Source organism: Sciurus vulgaris (assembly GCF_902686455.1).
Source record: "Sciurus vulgaris genome assembly, chromosome: 7".
In the NCBI taxonomy this organism is placed as follows: Eukaryota; Metazoa; Chordata; class Mammalia; order Rodentia; family Sciuridae; genus Sciurus; species Sciurus vulgaris.
Window position 1 is genome coordinate 91,258,229 of NC_136467.1, and position 22,790 is coordinate 91,281,018.

Here is a 22,790-nt window from a genome sequence, read left to right on the forward strand (position 1 = left end):
AATTTGTCAAGGAGACATAGTGAAACAGATCAGGTACTAGAGGTTGGTTCCCCTGCTGATACTGCATCTTCACTGAAACTACTTTTCATTTGGGAGGCGGTGGAGAGGGAAATGTCTCAAAAAACTTGACTGGCTGCTTTTGTAAATAAAGTTTTATTAGAACACATTCATTACTGCTTTCATATTAGGAAGAATTGAGTAGTTGTAAAAATATACTACGGCCTACAGTTTAAAATTCTTACTATATGAACCTTTAAAGAAAAAAGTTTGCTGACTCCTACATTAAAGATTTAACATACAAAAAAAAGTTGCAGAACTTAATATACAAAGAGTATACATAATGAGTAGTAATAAAATAGTAATATAACTAGAACCAGTCTTCTTTCTTCCAGTAAGGAACAATTTTTCCATTTTCTGTATTTTGATATATGCACCTTCAAGAAATGAAAAACTGTAAAACTTTTATAACCTCACAAAGGAGAAATTAAGATCTTACTTAAGCTGAAAGAGAACTCATATAACTTTGTTTTAATAGAATACTCCTTCTACACATGAACAAACTTCTAGATCATTGGTTACTTGAAAAATAACCTAGTAGACCAATCTTAGTGAATTAGAAATGTCTAATGTATGACAGAATGTTTTAGAAAGTAAATTTTTACACAATTTTCTACCAGTACAGCACAAAGGAGAAACAACTATTCAAATGTCAGAAGCACCTTCCTTAATTAAATGCTTGATTCACTTTATTAAATTTTTAGATTTTATCTTTTTCCTCCCAGTAAAGAAAGTAAACCTGGCTCTTGCTGACCAAATAAATAACAGATGCCTGCACATCTCAAAGAAGTAAATCTCAATGAGACTTGACTAAAATCAAAATAAAGATTGAGTGCAGTAGCAATATACCTGTAATTCCAGCTACCTGGGAAGCTGAGCAGGAGAGCCACTGTTTAAAGACCTACCTAAGGAACTCAGAGACACCTTGTCTCAGAATAAAAATAAAAAGGAAGAGGGATGAAGCTCAGATGTAAAGCACTTGCCTAGCACATGTGAGACCCTGGATTCTATTGCCAATACTGGAAAAGAAAAGAAAAAAAAGAAAAGAAAAGAAAAGGAAAGGAAAGGAAAGAAAAGAAAAGAAAAGAAAAGAAAAGAAAAGAAAAGAAAAGAAAAGAGAAAAGAAAAGAAAAGAAAAGAAAAAAAAACAAAACTTTCATGAAAGTAGATTGCTTGAGGAAGGTTAAGTTTAATTATAGAACGAAGAAGTAGCTAAGTAGAAGCTAATAAATCAATAAAAATTAACTTACTAGTTAGGAGAGTATGGGATGGGATTATAAATAAACAGTTCTTTAGGAAAATCTGGACATTTCATTTTATAACATGATATAGAATGTACAACAGGAATGAAACTGAAACAAGAAGACTCTCATGTCAAATCAAAATATTTCCCCAACACAAATACATCCCCATATTCAACATTTTGGGAACTAAAATCAGAAGACTAGGGTTCAAATCCCTGGGCTATCACCACCTACTAACTTTATGCAAATCACTTCTAAGCAATGAGCTCCTTCTAGAATTCAGTTTACTTTCTTTTTTTATAAAGTAAGAAATGTGAGTAAAAGTAGTAAGATTCCTCCCAAATTCAAAATATTTAATATATATTAATACATATATACATTTTCTTGCTTTAGTTTACTGAACAAATTGGGATAATTAGCATCTCCAACATCTTCAACATTTATCATTCCTTTGTCATGAGAAAATTCCAAACCCTATCTTCTAGCTATGAGGGTGAAGGGATGAGGAGAGGCTGGTCAGTAGGTACAATACTGCAGTTAAATGAAAAGATTCCAAATGTATCGCTCAGGAGTATGAATATAGTTAACAATAATGCCTCATATTTCAAATTATTTCCTTAATTTTATTGTTTAGAGTTGAGTTTGTAAATCCTGTATATATTATAAATACAGTATTATAAAAAAATTTTTTTAGTTGTAGATGAACACATTACATTATTTTTTTTATTTTTATGTGGTACCAAGGACCAAACCCAGTGCCTCACACATGCTAGGCAAGCTCTCTACCACTGAGCTACAACCCCAGTCCCTAAATATTTTAGTTTTTATTAGAACATTATAGCTATACATAATAGTTCGGTTCATTTTGACAAAATTATACATGCATGAAATTTGATTTACTCCCTTTCAGTTCCTCCCACATTTCCCCCTCTCCTCCTCCTGCTCCTATCTTTCCTCTACTTTACTGATCTTTCATTTATTTATTTTTGATTGGTCCCTGCTACATAAAGATGAAATTCCCTGTGATATATTTATGTGTGCATATAATGTGATTTTCTTAAGTTCCTTCTGCATTTCCTTGCCTTTCTCATCCCTACTCCCTCCCTCTCAATCCCCTTCTTCTACTCCACAGATCTTCCCTATACCTTTATGATAGCCACTTCACACCCTCCACCACATTATCCACCATCATGTTCTTTCCCTTATTTTGTGCTAGCTTCCACATATCACAGAAAACAGTCAACCTTTGATTTTCAAAGCCTAGCTTATTTCACTTAACATGATGTGCTCCACTTACATCTATTTACTGGCAAATGCCATAATCTCATTCTTCTTCATGGACAAGTAAGATTCCAATGTGTATATACTCCACATTTTCTAAATCTATTCATCAATTAATGGTCATCTGTGCTGATTCCATAATCTGGCTGTGAATTATGCTGCAATAAATGCTGAAATGGATATATGGCTATAGTATGCTGATTTTAGTTCTTCTGGATAAATACTAAGTAATGGGATAGCTGGGTCACAGGGTGGTTCCATTCCTAGTTTTTCTAGGAATCTCCACACTGCTTTCCAAAGTGGCAGTACTAACATGCAGTTCCACCAAAAATGTATGAGGGTACATTTCCCCTCGCATCCTGGCTAGCATTTATTATTATTTGTATTCTTGTTAATTATCTTTCTGACTGGAGTGAGGTGAAAAGTCTTACTGTCCAGTTTTGATTCACATTTCCCTGACTGCTAGAGATGTTGAACATTTTTTCACACCACTTAGCCATTAGTGTTTCTTCTTTTGAGAAGTGTCTGGACTTCTTTTGCCCATGAATTGACTGGGTTATTTGTTTTATTTTTTTGTGTTTTTTGAGTTCTTTGTATGTTCTGGATATTAATCCCTGTCAAAGGAGCAGCTGGTAAAGATTACCTTCCATTCTGTAAGCTCCTCTCTTCACACTCGTTTCCTTTGCTGTGCAGAAGCTTTTCAATTTGATGGCATCCCACTTACTGATTCTTGGCTTTATTTCTTGATCATCAGGAGTCATGTTAAGGAAGTCAGTGCCTGTACCAACATAATGAAGTGTTGGCCCTATGTTTTCTTCTAGCAGCTGCAAAATTTCTGGTCTAATACCCGAGCCTTTGATGAGTTCATTTTTAGTTGACTTTTGTGCAGGGCGAGAGATAGGGACCTTGTTTCATCCTTCTACACATGGATAACCTGTTATCCTAGCAACATTTCTTAAAAAGGCTCTTTTCTCCAACATGTATCTTTGGTACCTTTGTTAAGTATAAGATGGCTATAAGTATGTGGGTTTGGTTTTGTGCCTTCTATTCCATTGGTCTCCATACCTACTTGGATGCCAATAACATGCTGTTTTTGTTACTACAGCTCTGTAGTATAATATGAGATCAGGTATTGTGATGCTTCCTGCATTACTATTCTTGCTCAAAATTATTTCAGCTATTCTTATTCTTTCAAATGATGAATTTTAAGATTTCTTTTTTCTAGTTCTGTGAAGAATGTCATAGATATTTTGATATGGATTGCATCAAAATGTATACACTGTTTTTGGTAGTATGGCTATTTTGTTAACATTAATTCTGCCTATCCAAGAACACGGGAGATCTTTCCATCTTCTAAGATCTTTAATTTCTTTCTTTAGTGTTCTATAATTTTCACAGTGGAGATCTTTCACCTCTTTGGTTAGATTAATTTTGTTTTGTTTTGTTTTTTTAAAGCTTACTGTGCATGGGATGGTTTTCCTGATTTCTTTCTCAGCAGAATAACTGCTGGAGTATAAAAGAGCTATTGATTTATGAGTGTTGATCTTGTATCCTGCTATCCTTCTGCTTTCCTGAATTCATTTATCAGCTCTAGAAGTCTTCTGATGGAGTATTTCTGGGGTCTTTTAGATACAGGATTAGCAAACAAAGATAGTTTGATATCTGTTTTCTTTTGATATCCCTTTAATTTCCTTCTATATGCTGATTGCTCTGGTTAGAGTTTCAAGAACTATATTGAATAGAAGTGCAAGGATGGATATCTTTGTTTTGTTTCTGATTTTTTTTTTTTTTTTTTGTGGTGCTGGGGATTGAACCCAGGGCCTGTGCTTGCAAGGCAAGCATTCTACTGACGGAGCCATCTCCCCAGCCCTGTTTCTGATTCCTGTTTCTGATTTTAGAAGAATTGCTTTCAGTTTTTCAATGTCCAGCATGATGTTGGCTTTGGGTTTGTCATATATAGTTTTTATAATTTTGAGGTAAGTTCCTTCAATCCCTAGTTTATCGAGCATTTTAAACATGAATGGATGCTGGATTTTATCAAGTCTTTTCAGCATCTATTGAGATGACTTTAAGAATTTTGTACTTAATTCTATTCACGTGGTGAATTGCATTTACTGATTTAAACATGTTGAACCAACCTTGTAACCCTGGGATGAAATCCACTTAATCATGGTATATTATCTTCTTGCTATGTTTTGGAATGCAGTTTGCTAAGATTTTATTAAGTATTTCTGCATCTATTTTCATCAGGAATACGGGTATGCAGTTTTCTGATGTGTCTTTTTAAAAAAATTTGTTCTAATTGGTTATACATGACAGTTCTAATGTGTCTTTGTTTGGTTTTGGTACCAGGGTTATAACAGCATTGTAAGTGTTCCCTCCCTTTCAATTTCATGAAATAATTTGAGAAAGACTGGTATTAATTCTTCTTTAAAGATCTAAACTCACCTGAGAATACATCTGGTTCTGAGTTTTTCTTTGTTGGTAGGTTTTTAATTGCTATTTCAAATTCATTACTTGATACTGGTCCATTTGGTTTTCTGTATCTTTCTAGTTCAATTTGGGTAGTTCATATGTATTTAGAAATTTTGTCAATGTCTCCTAGGTTTTCCACTTTATTGGAGTATAAATTTTCAAAATAGTTTCTAATGATCCTTTGATTTCAAAAGTATCTGTGGTGATTATCTCCTTTTCATTTCTAATTTTGTTTCTTTCTTTTGGTTAGTTTGGCTAAGAGTTTATCAATCTGATTTATCTTTTTGAAGAACCAATTCTTTGTTGCACTGACACTGTGTATTGCTTTATTATTTTCAACTTCATTAATTTCAGCTCAAATATTAATTATTACCTGTCTTCTGATTTTGAAATTAGTTTGTTTTTCCTTTACTAAAGCCTTGAGGTGAAGCCTAAGCTTATCTGCCAAATTAATATTTTTCAAGTAACTATTTATTAAACCATCACTGTATCAAAAATCACACTAATGGGGATGGGGTGTATGGCTCAATGGAAGAGCATGTACCTAACTAGGTTCAATTCCCAGTATCTGTCTCCCCAAAAAAGGAGAACTGTATTAATGGCTTTAATTATTTATAGAAATAAATGAAACTTAGGGAAAGGATCCTAGGGGGTTGGGGTTATGGCTCAGTGGTAGAGCACTCACCTAGTACATGTGAGACACTGGGTTCAATCCTTAGCACCACATAAAAATAAAGGTATAAAAATATGTTTAGTTTAAAAAAAAAAGGATCCTAGAATACTAATCCCTATTAATTGCTATCAAGTATTCTTTTAAACACATGAGAAGATCAGAGCTCCAGAGTTTAATCTGTGTTGCCTTAAAAATATAAATAAAAGTCCTTATTTTTCCAACCCATTCTCCATAAATTCTCCAATGAAACTAGATGACATTAGGCAAATTATATACTCTGAGTTGAGTTCACCACTCTACAAAATGGACCAAGAGCAACCTTGTAGTTTTTGTGAGGAATAAAGATAACACACACAAAAAGTTGAAAGCTTTTCCTTTGAGGTCAGGAATAAAACAAGGAAGCTTCTCTCACTAGTTCAAAAACCAGGAAGAGTGAGTGACAAATTCTGCTACCATAACCCAGAAACAAAATGCCCTCTATATTTGTATAGACTACTGCAAATGGATGAAGAAAAGATAGGCAATATAACAGAAAAACAGGCAAAACTTTTTAAACAAGATTTTAGAAAAATTAATCCAAATTGCAATAAACATATGAAAGGTATTGCACCTCATCTCCTCATCTGCAATCAAGAAGTGGGTAGTAAAGATACAATAAGATACCATTACATACTCACTAGGCTGCAAATACTAAAATCCCTGATCATACCACATGTAGTCAAGAAGGTGAAGATGTTAAGAATATCTTTAGTACATACTTTGGAAAGTAGTTTGATATCATGCCGTGAAGTTTAAGATATACATACTTTATGGCCCAGAAATTCCACTCCTAGGTACTTCCTAAAGAAATACTTGCTTAGATGCACACATATAAAAGTATTCACTGCAGCACTACTTATATTAGTTTGAACTCACATATTATCCAAATGGTCAACAGTGGAATGGATAAACAAACACACACACATAATATTAAGAAACAACATGGTTAAAATACAACTATATACAACATGACTGACTCTTACAAAATGCTTACTAAAAAATGTAGAAGAACATTAGTAATATCATTTTAATCATAATAGAGAAAATCAAACCACACTGTTCAGAGATACATGTAGAGATGGTAAAGCTATTTTTAAGATGCAATGAGGGTTAGGGGTGTAGCTCAGTGGTACAGTGCTTGCCTAGCATGCCTAAGGCCCTGGGCTCACAATCTCCAGCACCACACACATAAAAAAAGATGCAATGAAATGGTTACTCATAGAGGGGAAGAGAAATGATTTTTTTGTTTTGGAAGGGTCATGGGGTAGGGGGAGTTTCTGGGGTGCTGACCTCGTTTTATTTCCTGAGTTGGGTGATGGTACATGATCGATAATTATACCTAAAGGTTATTATGTACAACTGTAATGTAAGTTATATACCTAGCACAGTTTCTGGCATACAGCAGACTAATAAAGCCAATTAATCTTAATGATAAGGATATTATTCTATTTTGACTATTCTTACTAGTTTAACTACTATTATACCAATTTCTTCTCTGGATTATTTATGCCTCCTGGAAATAATACCTCAGGAAGAATAACAAGAAAAACACCTATTTGTTAAATAAAGCTTCTTCATTTGTGCTATTGTTCTTCCAGTTTCTCTATTGTGATATTTTAAAACGTATATTTCTTTCTTACATATTCTGCACTATTTGATCGCAAAATTTTTGTAGGAACTAAAGTATTTCCCTCTATATGACTTTCCTCTCAACAAATCCCCCACCATCAGCAGCAGGAGTCCTGAATCTTTGCAGAGTAAGCAAGAGAAACAGATGAGGCATGAACAGGGTTAAATAAAACCTATAGCTAAAAGGAAAACAGTAAAGACAAACTGCTAGATTCCTCACTGTTCACATACTCAAATGCCTCTTCTCAAGATTCTTGTGCAGAGATCATACTCTGTTGGGGCCCATTATCACAGCAATTATTTACACATAAGGCTACAACACACAAGGTAACTGCATTAGATGCTTACCATATTTTAATGGTGAAATTTTTTTTTATAAAAGACAAAAAATAGATGATTTTTAAAAAGTGGTTAAATTTTATATCTTACCACATATAAAAATAAGGCATTTATACAACTATTTTAAAATTTCTAACTTTTAGAAACAAAAAATAAAACGTGGTAGTGAGTTGAAAATTCCTTTGTAATCAAATATAAGTGATTTCACTCACAACTTCTTACTGACATGCACTAAAGCTACCAGAGAAGAGTTAAAGCTAACTAATTAAGTCAACAGGTTATAATAACCAATTTAATCACTACTTTAAAAAGCATTAAATCAGTTAACACCTAAATTTAATGGGGTAAAAGGTAAAAATTTAATTCAGTAAACTATCACCAAAACAATGATAATGATATTAAAATATTTTTAATTGAAAGGTATTTTAAAACATATTTCAAGGAATTCCACATAGCAAAATAGTTCAATAGTCTTTAGGATTTAATTAATTACTTAGTACTAAATAATAATTTATTAATCTTTCTGCAGGACCTTGGCATCAAGACACCAAAAGAATTATGAGATGAAAAGCATCAATGAATCCATCTATTTGTACTTAACACAAGAAACCATTACAAAAGTAAGGAAACACAAGACTTAGCTCCACCTGATCAATGAATTATTTCAGGAAACAAAATACCTACTTAATTGTGTTAAATATCTAATGACACAATTAAACAGTAACATATGGGACTAGGGTTGTAGCTCAGTAGTGGAGTGCTTGTCTAGCACATGTGAGGCACTGGGTTTGATCCTCAGCACCACAAATAAAATGAAGTATTGTGTCCATCTACAATTTAAAAATATATTTTAAAAAACAGTAACAGAAGGTAACAAATAATAAAAATCAAGTGCATAACAATGCCTGCAGAATTTTGAGGAAAAGAAAAAGTGTATCTAACTGAGATGTCTAACTGACTTTATGGAAAAGGTGAAATAAGGAAGTTTAAGTGAGAAGTGGGGAAAGAAAAGAATGTTGTTGGTAAAACAATTTAACACATGGAAAATACAGTTATGTGACATGGTAAATTTAACATGGAAGAGTCTAAATGGTGTGAAAAATGAAAAGGGAAGCAAAGGAACAGTCAGATGGCTTCAATTGTCACACTAAGGAACCGAGAGTCTCAGGATACTTAATATCTCTTCAATGTTGAAGGCTTGTTTATAATTTTTTGAGAGACTATTCCAATAAATGACAAAGAAAGAACCTCTATGTATTTCTACACTGTAAATGGATGAAGTCTGCGGTAATATAATAGGTCTCAATAAAGTTGATTTTTAAAAGTTAAACAAATGAAATCAAGAATGCTGCTTTATTGATGATTCCCTTACCATGCTTCTAGGTTTATATGATGAAATGCATCCAAAGCCAAACTGCCATAATTTTATAATCAGAGGCTTTGTAAAAGTACAATGATCTTCTTACTTCAGTTTGTCTTTCGCATCTATCCTGAACATTACTGCCAAAATAATCTTCCAAAGAAACCCTTCCAAATTGGGTGCATCACTTGCTTTAGAAACTGAAGTGCTGCCCATGGCTTTCCTCCCCTCAAATAACAAACATCTACAATTTGAGTTCAATCTATCATTCTGGCCTTATTTTTCACTGCTTCTTACACATAAACATATATATTTTTTCAAACTCACCTTTTTTTTTTTCCTTTGCAGTGCTGGGGATTAAAACCCAAGGCCTCACACATGCTAAGCAAGTACTCTACCACTGGCTACATGCCCAGCCTCCAATCTCACTATTTTTTTTAAACATACTTCCATTTATAAACATACTTCCATCTATTTCCAGTTTCTGTGTCTATCTTCAGGCTGTTCTCTTGAACTAATACACTCCTGCCTTCCATCTTAATCCTTCCTTCACTTCAAGATCTAATTCAAATGTTATGAAGCACAAGATCTTTCCTGAAAGTCCCTTCAGTTATGACCTCTTCGTTTTCTAAATTTCCACTGAAGTCTGTGTATGAAGCTAAAAACAACATTCTAAAGTCAGGTGCCATGGCGCATGCTTGTAATCTCAGCTATTCAGGAGACTGGGGTAGGAGGATCACAAGTCAAGGCTGACCTTGGCAATATAACAAGACCTAATCTCAAAACAAAAACCAAAGCAACAAAACCCATCATTCTCTATATTATTCATGAAAGAATACTTGTCCTTGAGGAATTAAGATAATATATACACACACATTTATAATAGATTACAAATCATATGGTCCAAGTCAGGAGGAAATGCTTACCACAGTATTCATGTAACAATTACTTACAGAAAAAAACCTAGTTGCATATCATAACTATTCAGAGGGTCCTTAATATAACTATATAAACAAGATGGTAATATTAATAGATTTAAAAATTTTTTTTTTTACCTTTTCAGTTGTAAGTGGTTTTGTAGGCTTTTCTGGCTCCTTCTCTCTTTTTTTCTCTTCCTTCTTTTTTTCTTTTTCTTTCTAAAACATAGCCCAAAGTTTTGATGAGTTTATTTTTTTAACATGGCCACTTTTAATTCATGTTTTATTATATTAGTTTGAATCAACATGTGAAAAGTAGAAATATTCAATGCTTATGACACATAAGTGCTATTGAAAAATAAAATATGGCAAGTTTATCTTCTAATCCAGGTTATTTGTTGATGATTCAATACAAAGATCTCTCTAAAAATGAAGATTCAAGTGAGGCAATTTAGTACTTATTTGATATGACAGAGGTTTCTACTTTTTATTTTAAACAAATGCAAAATCCAGTCAATAAATTCTCACTACATCCTTATATAAGGATATGCTTCCTAATAGCAACCATAAAGTTGAATTTTCAACAAGAAAAGGTAAACTAACTGATGGAACAGACCTTCTTGTCACAAGAGTGAAGACGAATTATAACAGATAAACACAAGGGTAAATGTATACATCACTTTAATTTTTTTAAATATATATATTTTTTTTTAGTTGCAGGTGAACACAATACCTTTATTTTTTTATTTTTATGTGGTGCTGAGATCAAACTCAGGGCCTCAAAGCATGCTTGGCACTCTACCACTGAGTTACAACCCCAGTCCCAATCAATTTAATTTTTTAAAAAGTTACAAAATATATTCAGGTCATTATTACAGGTTTGTGTTTTTCAAAATGGCAAATATATTCTCTTGCAGAAAAAAAAAATGCTAAAGTTAATGCACAGAGACCAGCAGTTAAGATAAACTATAATGACATTACGATGATCACAATCTGCATTTCTAGAAAGGATGAGACCAGGATGAAATATTTTAAAATTAAGAATTAAAAACAATAACAGCAAATGTTAAGGGCCACAAAATGCCAAAAAAGTGAAAAAAAGATTAGACAAAGATCATTTTTATAGCATTTTGAGAAAGAGATGACTAGAAACCTAGAAATGATTACTACTACATCTGAGCACTAACCTATGCCTTAGTTTCCTGCACCAAATATAAAAAGATAAATTGATGAATACAATCAATATATGAAAAAAATGTTCAACATCTCTAGTAATTAAAGAAATGCAAATCAAAACTATACTGAGATTTCATCTCACTCCAGTCAGAATGGAAATTATCAAGAATACAAGCAACAATAAATGTTGAGGATGTGGGGAAAAAGGTACACTCATATACATTGTTGGTGGGACTACAAATTAGTGAAACCACTATGGAAAGCAGTATGGAGATTCCTCAGAAAATGGTTGGAATGGAACCACCATTTGACCCAGCTATCCCACTCCTTGGCTTATACCCAAAGGACTTAAAATCAGCATACTACAGTGATACAGTCACATCAACATTTACAGCAGCTCAATTCACAACAGCTAAGCTATGGAACCAACCTAGGTGCCCTTCAACAGATGAATGGACCAAGAAAATGTGGTATATATACACATGGAATATTACTCAGTCTTAAAGAAGAATGGAATTATGGCATTTGCAGGTAAACAGATGGAGCTGGAGACTATCATGCTAAGTGAAATAAGCCAATCCCAAAGAACCAAAGGCAGAATGTTTTATCTGATGTGTGGATGCTAATTCACAATAAGGAGGGGGGCTAGGGAAGAAAATGGGTACTTTGGATTACACAGACAGGAGTGAAGGAAGAAGATTGGGTATAGGGATAGGAAGGACAGTAGAATGAATTAGACCTTATTACCCTATGTGCATATATGATTACACAACAAGTGTAAGTCTACATCATATACAACCAGAATAATGAGAAGTTATACTCCATTTATATATGATGTGTCAAAATGCATTCTACTATCATGTATAACTAATTAGAACAAATTATTCAGAAAGGAATTATAAAAATAGAATTTTTTTTAAAAAGACAATATGATCAATATAGAACACAGTCAAAATATCTAAAGAATTTGCATCTGTTCCTTTAAAATGATGTTTGATACAACCTCCATCAGACCAAATTTGGCATATGTAAATCAGGAAAGATAATATGGGCAGTTCTTAGGCTATAATAAGAGAAAAACACTAAAAGCTCAAAATCAGGCAAAACTATGTTTGGGCTATAATGGTGACAAATGCCTGTAATCCTAGCAGCTCAGAAGGCTGATGCAGGAGGATTGCAAGTTCAAAGCCAGCCTCAGCAACACAGCAAGACCCTGAATCAAAATAAAAAATAAGAAGGGGGCTGGGGATATAGCTCAGTTGGTAGAGTGCTTGCCTTGCAAGCACAAGGCCCTGGGTTCAATCCCCAGCACCACAAAAAACAAAAAACAAACAAAAATAAGAAAAGGACTGGGGCTGTGGCTCAGGAGTTGAACATCCCTGGATTCAATCCCTAGTATCAAAAACAAACAAAACAGAAACAAAAACATACAAACAAAAACACTACACTATTTGGCAGTATGTACATCAGTACAAAATTATGATTAAAAAGCAAAGATGTGATGATAATAATGACAATGACAACTACTATAAAAAGTGAGGATGTTAATTACTCATAGGAGAAAGGATAAGATTATAAAAAGGGAAGGAACATGGAAACTTTCAAATTGTTAACAATGTTCAGTTCATGCAGTGACACAATGGTAGCTTTATAAGATATTCATTAAAATAGACATTTAATGTGCATTTCCGTATTAAAAAGAAAAAAGGCACTAAAACCCTCAAAAGCAACTCTGCAAACTGTAAGGCACTACACAAATATGAAACACTATAATTTTAGAATTTGCTGTATGATATAAAAAGTTTAAAAAAAAAAAACCTTGGTCCTCATCCCAATGTTCATAGCAAAAATCTTTATGGCATGAATATATAATGTCTCCAACTCAATAGGAACAACAGGAAAATTCTAAAGCATCTCTCTTTTTTTATTGGTTCTTAATAAAAACAATGAGTGTATTAGTAATTCACAAATCAGTAACAGCATTTGAATTAAAACTCACACTAACAAATAGCATAAGTATAGTTTTGTAGCAAAAAAAGAATACAAGGCTAGAATTTCTAGAACCTAGATAAAAAGTTTATATTCTAAGCTTCTTTCAGACTAAGATTCTCTAAAACCATCTGTTTCAATAATGTTTTTCAGGAATGAGATAAAAGTTAATATAAAATTGAACTTTCTGAATTTAAAGTGCTAAAACCTAAAAACAATCTGTATTCTTTAACTACGCAATGAGAATATCAAAACTGGTATTTTGCCATGAATGTAAAGATACTAATATAAGACACACAGAAGACCAGCTAAAAAGTTGAGTATATTTCTAAAAGAAATACTTTTTTTTTAAAATTTTTTAGTTGTAGATAGACACTATATCTTTGTTTTAGTTATTTATTTTTATGTGGTGCTAAGGATTGAACCCAGTGTCTCACATATACTAGGCAAGCACTCTACCACTGAGCTAGTTACAACCTCAATCCAGAAAAAAAAAAAAAAATTTCTTATCTGCTCAAGTACCTGGACTTCAGATTAGAAATAAGGAAGATGTGAGCCTTTAAGGATAACTAAAAACATTACTTATGGGTGATTCAATCCCAACCCAAATGAAAACATTCATTTCCAAAACACAACTATTACTTATTAAGTGCTTCCTTATTGTTTAATTTTCATGAAAGTCACTTAATTAATGTCATTATTGTACTCTTTACAAACTAAGAAGCAAAATCTTAGAAAAGTAGTACCCAAAGCAACACATCCCTTTAGAATAAGGGATAAACAATCAAGTCTCACTACTCAATGTGGTTCAGTGGAGATTTTGCTATTACTGTTCCTGTTATTCTTCTCCACAACAGATAATTATTACTGAAACTTTATGTGCCAGGCACTGTTTCAACTCATTCCTCACAACAGCTCTTAAGAGGTAAGTAACATTATCTTGGGCTGGGATGTAGCACAGTGACACATTTACAAAGCCCTGGGTTGGATCCCCAGTTCCACAAAAGGTGAAGATGAAGATGAAGAAGATGAAGATGATGAAGATAAAAAAGGAGGAGGAGGAAGAGCAGGAGGAAGAGGAAGGAGGGAGGAGGAAGGAGGGAGGAGGAAGGAAGGAGGAGGAGGAAAGAAGAAGAAGAAAGAAGGGAGAAGGAGGAGGAGAGGAGAAAAAACAAAACATTCAACTTCATTTTGTAAGTAAAGAATAAATGAGGGCTGGGATTGTAGCTCAGTGGTAGAGTACCCATCTAGCATGTGTGAGGCACTGGGTTCCACAGTACCACATAAAGATAAATAAATAAAGGTACTGGGTCCTACAACTAAAAAAATATTTTTTAAAAAAGAATAAATGAGATGTACAAAAATCCTTTATATGTTACACGATGTTTCCTACATATCATCAACAAAGTCTGGTGAGGTAAGCAGTGCAAAAGAACATTCTCACTGGTATATTGGGGACGGGTAGCACCATAACCTCTCAGAGCTATTAGTTTCTTATATGGTCTGAAAGTTTGTGCCCACCCCAAAATTCTCACATTGAAAATAAATCCCCAATATGATGGAATTAAGAGGTGAGGTCTTTCAGAGATGATTAAGTCATGAGGGTGGAGTCCTCCTGTCTGGGATTAGCCCTGTCATAAAAGAGGACCCAGAGAGATCCCTTGCCCACTTCCACCATATGAGGTCACAGTTAGAAGGTGCATTCTATGATTAAGGAAGTGGGGCTTCATAAGACATACAAGTTGCTGGAGCCTTGAGCTTATATTTTATAGCCTTTGAAAATATGAGAAATAAATTTCTGTTTACAAGCCATTCAGTCTGCGGTAAAAGAATAGTTATTTTCGAGGAAGACATTATCGTGAGTGGGGGAGGAAGTTTGACTTCCTAAACACTAACTGGCAGGCACGTATGAAATCACCAAAAATAAATCAAATTAGTTAGCTACATTTAATAGAGGGAGAACATGATTTGATGTTCTTAAACTCTGGAATTTCAGCAATCAAAATATGGTTGTCATCTACTCTGATTCTAGATGTGGTATCATAACACAGGGTTTGAAGTCACCAGTAACAGCATGGGCTTTAAACTCAGATCATACAGTGTGACCCACTATATAATCAATAGCTGCTAAAAGATCAAAGAAGCCTTTCAGAACCTAAGTTGTTCTAAACTATTCTCTCTGAAAGAATAAAATACAGCAGCTTTTGGTATTATAAAATAGTAGTTCCTGAAATTTGGTTGGTACACATATGAATTGTATAGTGAAATAACAGACCTCCTGTTCAAGAAAATGGTATAAACATTCAGGTCCTATAAGACAGAAAAAAGTACATATTGGGTTCATCATAATCAAGCTATAATTAAGTAATTTAGTTAAAGACCTGGTGCCAAATTTTGATTAGACACTATCTTTAAAATTTATGAGCATATATACTCTACCATATATATACACTTACTTATAAGATTACACTATAATAATATGATAAAATGTAAATATAATTACAAATTATAAACTTATGAGAAAAGGCATGAAAAGACATTTTAAATGGACTACTTGGAATACAGATACTAGATTTTGGAGATCAAATTAAATCACTGCTTTCTGAGACTCAGAAGCAGGAACCACATAACATGAAATTATAACCCAGCCAGGTGTAGTAACACATGTCTATAATCCCAGCTAATCTAATAGGATGAGGCAGAAGGATCACAAGATTGTAGTCCAGATTGGGCAACTTAGTAAGATCCTGTCTTAAAATTAATTTAAAAAAAAAAAAGAGTGGGGGGTGTGGGGACATAGCGCAATGGTAGAGAGTCCATGGGTTCACTCCGAGTAATATGCCTATATACACAAAGTGAAATCCAGGAATTTCACCTTCTTCCATGATGAGAAATATCTTCAGGGCAAATTCTGACAGGGCCGAACTTGCTTATTGGCATCTTCCACTTTCTCAAGGCAACCCCTATGCTCCTAAGGTATTTACTTCCTCAGACTGCCTGCTGACCTAAGCCACCTTATAATACTTGAATCACCCAGTCTGTCTACTTCCAACCCTGTATTTTGTGCTCCAAAATCCCCTCACAGTTTCATGAACTTCCCTTGCTCAGCTAATAACTCTAGATTCAAATGTTCTCACTTTTCTATTCTCTTGGTTTTCCTCCCATCACTCAACATACTGGCTGGGGTTGGGGTCTTGGTCTCCCTACCATGATAAACCTGAGCTGTAGACCTGTATGTCCAATTACCTGCATATTCCACAGTTACTTCATACTCAGTATATCCAACTTTTAATTCATTTCCTTCTCCTTTCTCTCCTCAAACTTATTTCTTCCCTTCAACTTGTATCTTTATCTCACTAAATGGTACCATCATCTATGGAGAGGTTCAAATCAACATTGACAGTCACAGGTTTTCCAAAGCACCTCCACAATTCATAGTTACTAAATGCCAAAGATTATACCTTAATATCTCTCAAAACTATGCTCTCCTTTTCATCTCTCTCCCCATTTACCATGTGCCCCCATCATTTTATTCCTGGATGAACCTTGGTTCTCAAGACTTTTAGCCACCCATCACCAAAAACTCGGGCCCCATGGAGCCAGTAGAGCAGTGTTATAACATGAAAATCTGGTCCTGTCACCCCTTAAAAGTCATCATTAAAGTGCCTGGACCTTCAGAACGAACACCAAATCCTTTAGCAGGCTCTCAACAAGGATCTCACTCTTCTCTATCTTGCTGCTACTGCAGTTACGACATTCAACTTGTGACTCCTCAAGCACTGTACTTTAACTCATATGCTTTTTAACAAGCTGCTCTCTCTCTCTCTCTCTACTTGGAATTCCTCCTAATCCTTGTATCTAAAACTCTTTCAGAGTATAAGAAGAATCAAAAGCATGTCTCCTGTATTAATGGCAGCACAGTGAGTTTTCCTCAATCATTGTACTGATGACACTGCATTATAAACTGCTGTTCAGCTCTGTTTTCCTTCATTAGATTGTAAACTCCTTGTGAGCAGAGGCTGTATCTTGTTAGCTTTATATCCTTCATGTCTAGCGTGCCATTTATCAAGGAACAGACACATTAAAAATGACAGCTGAAAGAATTCCCCCAAACTAATTCATTCAGGTCAATGTAACAAGAGAAAAAAAGATTAAAAATCAAAGGAAATTACAATTCTCAAATATTTTTAGGGAAGTCTTTAAAAATGCAGAGTGGTGATATCATGAAAATGTATTCTAATAATGATGATTCTAAACTAATGAACCCTAATTTTACATGTACATTTTATCTATATAATGGTTGCTTTGCTTCAAGGAAAGAAATTTGATATTAACTTTTTTCAAGTACTTATAATAACAGAAGCACAGAAAAGATTTGTTAACCATAGACTTTCCTAACAGATCAAAGGATTTAGCAACAAACTATAAAATAGTTCCTAAAAGTGTAAGGTAGTAATAACAACAAAAAAAAATTGCTTAACTACTGTTGAGATATATTTATGATCCAACAAATCAGTCATCCTGAAATTTAAATATGGACTAAAGCCCTTTAATTATACCTGTGGACAGAAACATACTGAAGAAACTTGCTTTTTTAAACATTCAGTATTGAGGATCATCCAAAATTTTAAAAAACCTATTATAGCTTTTTTATATATTATGGCAAATTATGAAAGGAAGTTCATTTATCAATGAATACCACATAATGCATATGGTTAAAACACTACCATACCTCCAATTTGTTTTTCTCAACAGCAACTTGCAGAGAAGGAGAAGATACCAAAGGCTGAAGAGGAGCATCAGAGGAGGAAATCTGCAAAGTGCAGATAAAAAGTCAGGAAAAAAAAAAAAAGGTGATCAGAATTGACAGGCATAGAAAAGACTCATTTATTTCTGAGATTCAGAAGTATTTAGAAGCATGTTAAAAAGGAAAACAATGCATCAAGAAAGAAATATTGCTTTTTAAAATTTTCCATGTGAAATTTCTAAAAGGAATTAGTACAGAATAGTGTATTATTTAAAGCTGATTTCACTATATTATAAAATTTAAATGTACTCAGATAAAATCACACCAAAAATTGGTGAAAAATAATTAAGCCTCTCCGACAGTTCACTTTCAGTCAATGAAACTATTGAAAACCAATGCTCTGAAGCATGAACAATGTCCCAACTAGCAAATGAATTCATTTTTACTGAAAACTTTAAAGAATGAAATACAAAACAGCTGAAAGAGTAAAATTTAATTAAAATTTTAATCAACTATTTAAGAAAACAGGAATAAAGCCTGGGAGAAAAGAATGGACTAATGTAATACAATAGCTGAACAGCAGACAGACTTACTACAAAGCAATTTATATACTTCCTTCTTTCAAATCAGCATACGAATACCATTTTCAGTGCTGTACTTGCTGAATTACCCAAAAACACTAGGAGACAGTTATGTATGCAGTGGAGGCAATTTATACATGAAAAAGTGTTTCATCCAAAAGCTTTTTCACACATCTTCCTCTCCAATTTCTACATGCATAGCTGATCACTTTAATGGAAGCATTATCTTCCTGCTCTCTTTTACTGCCAGAATATAACTGAAATGCATTTACAAAATGCATAATAGATCTTTGGAGCCATAAAAGTGGCATCTCTATATTGCCCTATCATATCAACAGTGTCTGTGTGGAATTTTTAAGATGATATTACAGATAGGTCATTATGTAATGTCAAAATAACACTGCAAGATGACAAGTCCTCCTTCAATCTCCTTGTTAAGTTAGTTATGACCGTAATTCTTGAATCACAACCCAAGACTATAAATTTCAGGATGTTTTCTACCTGCACAGTGCTGATTCTGTTATAACTGCATAAACTAGCTATTTAATTACTACTAAAGCACATTTATATAGAATTAGTAAACAACACAAGAAAATGTAGATCTTTCATTTAAAAAAGGTCAAAACTGCATTACAGTCTGGCTTAAAGATGATCTGTCTTACTGGATATTCATTTACTAGAGATCTTTAATTGCAAATTTACATAAAAACAAGAAATTAAAAAACAATAAAATAACCTTAAGATACGATAACTTGCATCATACAGTCTCAAACTCATGTAAAATCAGAACATAAAAATATGAAAGGGTCTGGACATAGTGGCACATGCTTATAATCCCAATGACTCAGGAGTGAGGCAAGGAGGATCACAAATTCAAGGCCAGACTCAGCAACATAGTGAGACCCTGTCTCAAAATTAAAAATAATAAGGACTGGGGATGTAACTCAGTGGTAAAGCACCTCTGATGTTTAATTAATTAAAAAGCAATAACCATCAAGGACTACTAGTCCTTAGAAAAGAGTAAGATTTTTCATTGTAAAAGTGGTTGCTCTCCTTTTGAGATGATGATAAACTGATTTGGCCAATCTCAAAACTAAGAAGTAGAAATGTAAAACTTTAGTCAATAAATATTAGTAATTTAACAAATATTTTAATGCAAAAAAATGGGGGAGGGAGGAAATAAAAGGCTTTTAATACCATGTTCCAGATGGGAAAGAAGAATGAAAAAATCATATAAACAGATCAACAAATTATGTTACGCCCAAACAATGAAATACTATTTGCCAATAGAAAAAGAAATGAACTAAGAGCACATACAAAAGCAGGAACTTCAGAAATATGCAAAGAAGGATGTCAGACACAGAAGAGCACAGTGTTTTATACTATTCATATGAAAATCTAGAAAAGAAAATGTAATCTACCATGATAAAAAGCAAATCAATGGTTTATCTGGATAGAAGACGATTAACAAGGGGCACAGAGGAGCCTTTTGGAAGAATGAACAGGTTCTTTATCTGATTATGGTGGTAGTGATTACACAAGGATATATATTTGTCAAAACTCACTAAACTGCCATTAAAATACCTATATTTTAGTTTCTACAAATTAATCTCAATAAGGTTGATTTTTAAAAAGTCAATAAGCAGGGTAAAATACATTATGTGAACAAGGAATAAAGAAACAGCTAAACATTGACAACTGAAAGTAAGAAACACTACAAAATATGGAAGTGGAAGATGAGAAAAGAAAGGATGGGAAAGATAAAAAGAAAATACAGAAGCAACAAACACCAGGTGCTCTTATCTCTAAATCTCTCAAAATCATCTGATTCTTACCACCTCTACTACCAACCTAGTATGAAATCACCAATATCCAATTCCTGAATTAGTCCTAACAAGTCCCTTTATTCTTTTCCAAACCTATTCTCCATACTTCATCATTCTGAAATGCAAATTTTATCACATTCCCTGTTTAAATATCTTAAATAGTTTACATACCTTATACAAGGACAAATTAAATTACAAACTCCTTAACTAGGCCACACCTATCCCATCGCCCTACCTTTCCCTGCCTGGCTATATTCTGTTCTTTAGGTTTCAGGTTTCTCTAGTCTACTTTTCATGACTTAACAGTCATTGCTCTTACTGTTCCCACTGTTTGAAATACCAAACGTCTATTAGTTCCTACTTATTCTTTAATTTTGAGTTGACACTGCCTTCTCCAGGAAATATTCAAAGTATTCCTTGCTACTTTCAGACTGAGTTACACAGACACCCTATGTGCTCCCAAATAGTTTCTATAATAGTTTCCTGTTATAAATGTTATCACATGCTGTCCTGAAAAGATCTGATTGCTTATTAATATTCTCTGTTCAACTGAAGTTCTCCGAGGCAGACATTCTAGTCTGCTCACTATTTTTAGCAATTAACAACCAATATTTCTCTATGAATGTTTTTGATTGTTACAGGAAAAGAGGAGGAAGAAAGAATTGCAGAGGGAGAACTAAAGGGAAACTCAATCCCCGCAGTTATCATTGTCCTGTGGAAGTTCTCTGACTTGCTAACATGCTTTTCTGAAATCCCTTATATGTTATGATCATTTATTTTCAAACTTAGAATTTATTTTTAAGTACATATTAATTTCCATTCCACTGAATTCTCACACTTTCATACTGGTGGAGGAAAAAAGACTCTGGCCTTAGAAAATTTCGCAGGGAATTGGCAGTGTCAGTAAATTCAGTAGTCATGTTTAAAAGTCCTTCTATTTCCCCACTTCTATCCATAAGAAAATATGCAACGGAAATCTAGTGAAGAATCTTCAGAAAAAAATTAGTTAACAGTCTTTCCTCCAATTATTCTTAAGTTCAGAGGTTCTCCTCTAGGCCAATATCAAAATAAACTTGAATGAGGGTTTGTGTTGGGACTAATGACACGTTAACTAACTCAGGCTGACTCCTTACTCCCTGGCAGGTGAGCAGGATCAAGGCCTCAAAGGCGGTTTCAAAGGTTAAGGACGATAAATGGGACCACTGTCAGGGATTGGTTAACAACAGTTCCCCGAACGTGATCAGCTCTTGCTTGCCAGATGGTCCTATGGGACTCTCGCCTGCATGAACCCCCCATGCCTTGCTGACCTTTAAGCTGATTGGTTCCCGCCTAGACCCCACGCTACTACATAAAAGCTGTGTGACTTCCTCAATAAACGAGTTCCTGCTGTGACAGGTCTCCCTGACCATCTGATTGTCCTGCACCCAGAGGGCTGAGAGTGGGTGGTCAGTCAGCCCTACCTATCCTGGTCTGACCTTGTTGGGCAGTGTCCCCTTCCCTTGTCGCTGGTCGAGAAGAGCAAGGGGGCTTAAGACCCTGACAGGTTTGTACAGAAACCCTCAGAATAATTGTATAAATTCATTTCTCACTAAAGAAAAACTGACCAGGCAAAAGGTTTGCAGCTCCCTTTGATCTACTTTGAGTTGGTTTTTGTGCAGGTTGAGAGACAGAGGTTTAATTTCATTTTACTACATATGGATTTCCAGTTTTCCCAGCACCATTTGTTGAATAGACTATCTTTTCTCCAATGTATTATTTTTGGCATCTTTGTCGAGTACAAGATAACCGTATCTTTGTGGGTTTGTCTCTGTGTCTTCTACTCTGTACCACTGGCCTACTTGTCTATTTTGGTGCCAATACTATGCCGTTTTTGTTACTATTGCTGGGTAGTATAGTTTAAGGTCTGGTATTGTGATGCCTCCTGCTTCACTCTTCTTGCTAACATTGCTTTGGCTATTCTGGGTCTCTTATTTTTCCAAAGAATTTCATGACTGCTTTTTCTAATTCTAAGAAGAATGTTATTGGGATTTTAATAGGAATTGTATTAAATCTGTGTAACACTTCTGGTAGTATGGCCATTTTGACAATATTAATTCTGTCTATCCAAGAACATGGGAGATCTTTCCATCTTCTAAGATCTTCAATTTCTTTAACGTTTTGTAGTTTTCATTGTAGAGGTCTTTCACCCCTTTTGTTAGGTTGATTCCCAAATGCTTTTTTTTTTTTTGAGGCTATTGTGAATGAGGTATTTTAGCTAATTTCTCTTGCAGCGGATTCATCACTGATATATAGAAATGCATTTGATTTATGGATACTAATTTTATATCCTGCTACTTTGCTGCCTTCATTTATTAGTTCTAGAAGTTAAAATCAACTCAAAGTGGATCAAAGACTTAGGCACTAGAACAGAGATTCTGGGCTTAACAGAAGAAAAAGTAGGACCAAATCTCCACCACA

General features: G+C 34.1%; 1 protein-coding gene across 8 annotated transcripts in view; it reads right to left on the bottom strand.

Moving 5' to 3' along the window:
• Positions 1 to 22,790, bottom strand: part of SMAP1 (small ArfGAP 1) — a 182,131-nt gene that overhangs the window by 67,071 nt on the left and 92,270 nt on the right. For 4 of the 8 annotated variants that reach the window (XM_079146535.1, XM_079146537.1, XM_079146540.1 and 1 more), the window contains 2 exons: positions 17,912 to 17,992; positions 10,153 to 10,233 (listed from right to left, as the gene is read on the bottom strand). The exons of 1 other annotated variant lie outside the window; for it this stretch is intronic. In XM_079146535.1, the coding sequence (XP_079002661.1) occupies positions 10,153 to 10,233; positions 17,912 to 17,992 (162 nt within the window). The remainder of the gene's footprint in view (positions 1 to 10,152; positions 10,234 to 17,911; positions 17,993 to 22,790) is intronic. 3 more of the 8 variants (XM_079146536.1, XM_079146539.1, XM_079146542.1) reach the window with 1 other exon arrangement.